Genomic DNA, 7,103 nt, shown 5'->3' with positions numbered 1-7,103 from the left:
AACTAATACACTATCAGAGTTTTATATATTTATACTTCTCATTCAACCACAGTTAAATTCACTCTATCTAGGAGGCTCAGTTTATATGGATAGTTTTTATTTTTTACAACAACAAGCTGCAATGAAAACAAGCAGAAATGAAATAAAAGAAACAACTTTATACTTCTTGTCTTTTTTAAAATGTAAGAAGTAAAAAGTAGACTGAAAAATAATTAGTCAAGTAAAGTACAGATACACAAAAATTCTACTTAAGTACAGAAACAAAGTATTTGTATTTAGTTATTTTACAACTCTGCTCCCAATAAATGTCATTACAGAAAATCTAACCACGCATTTTTACTCAGTACTTTTACTTTTCATACATATATAAAGATGAACAAACATGAAGAGATTTTAATAAATGTTATACATTTTGTTTTTAGTTGAAAGTACATGCTTGTAGAGAATTTAAAGAATACATTAAAGACATTTAACAACTTTTTCTTTTGTTGTACGTCTTTGTTTTCTAAAATTATCTTTTCTTTTTTTTATTACATGCATGGTTTTGTACTTCAGTTTTTTTATTGTTTTTTTTTTTGTTTATTGACAGAATAAACACTATTTTACTTGCAGTAGTTGTTCTTAGTATTTTATTCTAAATCCATTTCAAGACCAAAAGCCAAACTTCAAGTTTTTTTTCCTTCAAAGCACTTCTGTTTGTTTTGACAAACAGAAAATTGGTTTCTAACAGAAAAAAAGATCAATGTCTTAAATTATATTAAAAATATGTTTCTTTTAACAAAGATTATTTTTTGCATCTTATTTTCCTATAAGTTCCTATAATATCGTATATTTTATGTCAGAAATTTACTTTTAATACTTGAGTACAAAACAAATCTGATACTTTAAGACTTTTACTCAAGTAATATTCTTAGAGGATACTTTAACTTTTACCAAAGTAATTTTATGATAATATACTTGTACTTTTACTCCAGTATCACTTTGCGGTACTTTGTACAAGACTGAAAATGTGTCTGTATTGTGTTGTTCAGGTCTCCAGTGCTGCGTCGCCAGGCCATGTTGACGAGCAGCTGCTCTCAGCTCGAAGCTGTAGGGAGTTCCCTCAACCCACAGGGGTCTTCCATCCCGGAGATTCGAGTGGACCCTTCCACTCCCATAAACCGAGGCTCCGCCCCTGCCTCCTCCAGCCCTCCCTCTTTATGTTTCCCTGCTGTTGGCGAGCACGGAAACGTAACGCCCGTCCCTCACCAGCCCCTCTACCTTCGACGCCGGGCCGAGCGGAGCCTGAAGGACAGAGGGAGGAGGCAGAGCGAAGGCTTCCTACGCCTCACCAGGTCCCACAGCGAGCCGGGCCTCGGCTCATCCACGGACACAGGTGAGTCCACCTGCATCTCTCAGGTGGTTCCACTCTGAGGTCAGAGCTTTCCGTCTCTAACGCACCGTCTTCAGCCCTGAAAAACATGATTCCACAGTAAAAACTTTCTGCTGAGTCAGACCAAACAACTGCTTCCATCAGAAGTTCAGGGAGGCGTTGTGGTTACAGTGCTTAAACTTTTTCCTGAGAGGGACAAAATTAAAATCTGAGAGCTGTGGGCCAAATTTAATAATATAATACATGAAATGCAAACACTTCTTAAAGTGCCTGTGACATCAAATTTTTGTAATAAACATGAATGCATTTTTGGAAAGATAACACTGATAACATTTCTCAAAACTAATTTCACGTCACTGAGATGAATGGTTGTTGAGATATTTGCATGTGAAGAAACAGGAAGTGATGTCAGAGGGGAATGTCTGCATGTGAACAGAGCGTTGTTACAAAAGCAAACAATGCAGAGTGTAGAGAAGAATCTGATGTTTCTTTAGATTATTTTTAGTAGTTATCAAAGAGTGCTGAAGAGGAGTTAAAGTTTAAATAATTTTGTTTTAATAAACAAAGACCAGAGAGTTTATTTTATTAATGAGTTCTCCTTTGATGTCACTTCCTGTTTCACTTTTACTGAGCCAAATTCAAATGAAAAAATAGGCTGGTTATGTGACAAAATGTGTAAAATAAGCTGTACTATGCCTATTTTCTTAAGTATAAAGATGCTTTCTTTGACTTTTTGTATTTGAAGGATATAAATGTGACAGGAACGTTAAAGTTTCTGTGACGTGTATACCCTTCAGATACAGAAAGTCAAAGAAAACAACCTTATATTTAAGAAACTTTGCATAATACAGTACACACGATTTTACTTATTTTGTCTCATAAATTGCATATTTTCTTTTGAACTTGTTTGCCTCAAAGTTTGGAGACGGGGGGAGCCAGGAAGCACTTTATAAAGAGAGTCAAACCATTACAAACTCATACAAGGAGATAAAACAGACGTTTTACATGGTGAAATGTGACTGATGGAAACTTAGGAGCTTAATCCCACACCAGTTTGACCATGAAGAACGACAAGTCTGACTTTTTTTTTCACACTGGACTCAACCGGGAAGAAACCCCGTGCATACTGCTGCTTAAATGTTCACTACGTCAGAACTTCAATGTGTTTCCATCTCTGCTTTTGTGCATTAACTCTTACAGGATGGAGGAAACTGGACTTGGTGGAGGTTTGCACTCTGAGTGCTTCTAGTTTGACTTAATTTGGGTCACATTTTCAGACTAACAAGACAAATAATCTTACACATTCTGAAAACAAGATGATTATTCTTACACAATCAGTTCTTGTTTAGTAAATCAGTCTGAAAACAAGATCAAAAAGACTTTTTGGCTGATATAAGGTTTTAAAACTTGGTTAGGTGGACAGTTTTTGCAGTGTAGTGTTTCAGTTTGTGGATAATCAGACCAACTTGGAGCTGGCTCTGAACCAGACAGGAGCGTTCTTAGTAAAAAAAAAAAAAAAAAGGAACATTATATCAGTTTTACAACAATTATTCAGTTTGTTTTGCTCCTTTGTTCCAGTTGATTTTGGTTCTGGAGGCAGCAAAGCATCTACAGACACAGGTATGAGCTTTTATCTGACAGTTTTTATGTCTAATCTGAAAAATGTTTGAAATTCTAATTAAGAAAAAGGGTTTTGGTGTGTGTCATCACCTGCTCACACACCCTTTGTTTAAATTTTTACTAAAAATGTCAACTTTAAAGAGAGTAAAAGGACAAAAGAGGCATTTTATTGTTGTGGTCAGTGAAGTTCGGTTCTTTCATCAAAATGTTTCTGTTTTATTTTCTGCTTGTTAGCTCCGTCCTCAGAGGCGTGTTTGTTGCCTCGAACGTCTCTGCCTCCCGCTGCAGCTCTGCCCAGCAAAGGCAGCATAAAGTCAGCGGCAGTGGCTACGGGGGTGCAGGTCCCCACGAAACCTGCGGCCACTTCCCCGCTGCGCTTACCCAAAGACTGCCACCGCTCTTTAGGAGACCTGAAGGTAAACCAGGTGAAGAGAAACGGAGACGTCCAGCCTGGGCCGAGGCTAAGATCTCTCCTCTTTCCTGTCAGGTGACTCGAGTTCTGGTGGCTCGTTTCCTGCAGCGATCCAAACGGAATCTGGGCCCCTCGTCAGAACACGCTGGGAGCGCAGGGCAGGGGTCGAAGAGGAGGGGCGGAACTGAGGCTGCTGTTACCCATCACCTGTCGTCTGAGCAGGTACGACTGAGAATGAAGGAAGTCACATGAAGCAGAGCTGCTCTTCGCCCTTTAAAGTCTGACTCTTTAAAAATACAGTCAGAAAATTCTCATTTTTAGAACTGACATGTTTATTAAGCCTTTAAACAAAATCCTTTTTTTTTTGCCACATCACTTTGTTTATGATATATTTTTTTGTATCAAATCTGATCCACTGGGCTGTTTTGGTAACATTTTGCTCACAACAAAGTTAAATTAAGAAACAAAAAAACAGTTTTGCCCATAACTTTGGAACACTGTAGGAAGTTTACTTCTTTGTTTTTYTACAATGAACTTTTTACAGCCATTTACTTCACTTGGTGGTAGACACAAATATAGTTGTTCAGGCACAGATGTACCTTACACTTTATTTAAAAATACCATCTGTTATCATATTGATGACATTTTCTTACTTTCTTTTTTCTCTTCTTCCTCAATTTTCTTTGACACCAAACGTAAATAATTAGTCAGAACAGCGTAGAGATTATAATTTCAAAGAAACCACATAGAAAATAGTCAAAATGTGTTTTCAAATGGCATTTCAGTAATTAATCAATCATCCAAAATAGTGTGTGTTGTGTTGTGGCAAGAATACTGTTGATTAAATTACTAAAATATCACATGACAATTCAGGACTGTAGAACCTTATATACCTGCAGTATCAAGTGTGATACACAAATTTTTAACACGGTTTAAATGTACTATTAAAAATATATATTTTAAGTAATTATGCATTGTTTCAACACAAAAGGTATTTATTTTAAAAAAATTACAAACAATATAGATGTTATTCTTACCATAACTTCTCCAAAATTAGCAAATGTTTTCCTGAAAAAAACGTGTGGATGACCTCATGTCAGCAGACATTTTGAAAAGGCAAAATAATAATAATAATAAAAAAAAAAGTTCCACTTCCTGCAGGACATTGAAAATCCACCAGAGGGCAGAATACAGGTCTCACATTATATACAACATCTCTTTGAGGAAAAAAAATGATCACATTGATAAACTAGACATGGGTTTTTTCACAATGTAAAAACAAGTGTGCATTGCCTGCAGCAGTGGACTTACAGAATGAAATGGGACCTAGTTCAAATGTGTTTTCTATACCAGCTTGTGCCTGTCACGTCAGCAGGTGTTTGTAATTAAGGCAATTGTGTGACAATATGAAGTTTGAAGACATTTTTTGTTAAAGTTGCGTTAGCTGGGTTTTGAAACCTGATCTCCCACATGAAAGCCCATGACATAGCATTAGACTGTTGGAGCTGTGGCAGGGTGTGGTGCCAGGGGTTGGTTTCTATGTGTGCAGAAAGAGGCCACATTGCCAATACAATTATTGACACTAAACTGTATGATATTACAACAATAGAGCAGTTTTAAGACAATAATATAGTAAAACATCAAAATACAATCATATTAGTATTGTAAACACTGAACAATTGAGATTAAATATTATTAAAGTATGGAGCAGTACCAAGTTGAGTCCAGCATGGGGCAGTATTGGACCAGTACAAGGCCCCATTGACTCCCATTATATGAATTTGGAATAAAGTTTAAACATTAATATTTCAAAAACTACAAGCTGTACAGGCACCAAAAGGCGTAGCAATCATTTGGCATAGGACCTATACAGATAGAAATTACAATGGCAGATGTAGGACAAAGTATGCAGGAGCATTGGACTTGCAGAATGAGCTTTGACCAAGTTCAAAGAAGTTTTCTAAACCGGCTTGAGCCTGTCATGTCAGCAGGTGTTTGTAATTAAGGTAGTTGTGTGACAATATGAAGTTGGAAGAGATTTTTTTGTTAAAGTTGCAGTAGATGGATTTTGAACCCTTATCTCCCACATGAAAGCCCACAGTGCTCATCATGAGACTATAGGAGATGTGGCAGAGGACAATCCCAGGGATTGGATTGTATGTATACAGAAAATGTTTACCTTGCCAATGCTATTATTGACACTTAAGTGCAATATATTACAGCAAMAGGACAACATAAAGACAGTATTACAGTAAAACATCAAAATACAATCATATTAATATTGTAATCACTGAACTACTGAGTTTAAATATTATAAAACTATGGTGCAGTACCATATTGTGTAGAGGCAGCAGGGGGCAGTATTGGACCAATACAAGGCTCCATTGACTGTCATTATAATTTATTAAACATTAATATTTCAAAAACTTTAAGTTGTACAGGCACCAAAAGGCATAGCCATCATTTGGCACAGGAGCTTTACAGATATAAATTACAATGGCAGCTCTAGGACAAAGTATGCAGGAGGAGAAGCATGGCAAAGTTGAGATGACTTGGATGGGAAACGAATCACAATAGTGAGCATTGCATTGACAATGCACACTGAATATAGGTCACAGAATCCTGTGTAGCAAATATGATACAAATGGTGATACTGGTAGATTTAACCTAGAATCTCCCGTCTAACATTATCAGTAAGTCTGCTTTGTCACAGTTTACCCTTTTATTTAGCTCCTCAGACCACAAGTGACTCCAAACTGTTTCTTGAGTTAAACTACTAAAGTGTTGTAGCAATGAGAGAGAAATGTCCAAAGCTTGAAGGTTGAACATTAAATTGATGTCTTGAAATTACACAGAGCAAGCACAGAGTTCTGCTCTGAAAACATTTCTAAACTCTTAAACATAAACAGCAAATCTGGCCTGACTTTATGAAAAACGTCTCAAACATTCACAGACTAGTAGAACAAAATGTACTGTACTGACTTTAACCCTTTAACACCTAAGGGTCAAAAAGGATCAAAATTTTCACCTGGTATTTTTGGCTTATTTTACCTGTAAAAAGGCCAATAATTGTCCTGTGAGTAAATAATTTTGCACCCTTTTCAATAGCAACTAAAATTTTCAATATCTGGCAGTTATTTAAAATTAATTGCATATTAAAATAGTATTATAAATTTTAAATGAATAAAATCCAAAAACAAAATTAGATTTTTGAGGTTTACTAAGGAAAAATTCACAACAAATGTACATAACGAAATGATTTGACATCAAATACATGAAATTTAAACAGTATATAAACTACTTGCAGTGAAACCTTTTGATTTTTTGTAAGTAAATGAAAAAACAGTCCAAAAATGAAACCCATATACATGGCGTTTTTTTCCCCTTTCCCCCCAAACTCTCAGTGTTTGTGATACTGCCTAAAGCAGTTCCTATGAAGCTGCAGACACAGGTCCTACATCACATTAGGCCCATTGTTCTACATCACCATGCTCCATTTCAGTCCTCCATCTGACAAGATTTGGAGAGCAGCTTCTGTCTCTCACAGCATCCACATCATCTTCAGCATCCTCACTGCTGCTCTTCTTCCTCTCCCTCCTCCCAAACTTGAACATGGCTCGTCCTCACTACAAGATAAAAAGAAAGTAGCAATAAGTATTCAGTTAGTCTCACACACACACACACACACACACACACACA

The 7,103-nt window shown here is 36.4% G+C and overlaps 1 protein-coding gene across 1 annotated transcript in view; it reads left to right on the top strand.

The window, feature by feature from the left end:
• fam189b (family with sequence similarity 189 member B) overlaps positions 1-7,103 on the top strand; it is a 19,990-nt gene that overhangs the window by 9,990 nt on the left and 2,897 nt on the right. Inside the window, exons 10-13 of the mRNA XM_014027467.1 lie at positions 1,032-1,375; positions 2,951-2,992; positions 3,227-3,408; positions 3,480-3,626. Of these exons, the coding sequence (XP_013882921.1) occupies positions 1,032-1,375; positions 2,951-2,992; positions 3,227-3,408; positions 3,480-3,626 (715 nt within the window). The remainder of the gene's footprint in view (positions 1-1,031; positions 1,376-2,950; positions 2,993-3,226; positions 3,409-3,479; positions 3,627-7,103) is intronic.

Source organism: Austrofundulus limnaeus, unplaced genomic scaffold (assembly GCF_001266775.1).
Source record: "Austrofundulus limnaeus strain Quisiro unplaced genomic scaffold, Austrofundulus_limnaeus-1.0 Scaffold651, whole genome shotgun sequence".
NCBI classification, from domain to species: Eukaryota; Metazoa; Chordata; class Actinopteri; order Cyprinodontiformes; family Rivulidae; genus Austrofundulus; species Austrofundulus limnaeus.
The sequence above is the reverse complement of the archived record's forward strand: the minus strand, read 5'-3'. Positions and strand labels throughout refer to the sequence as shown.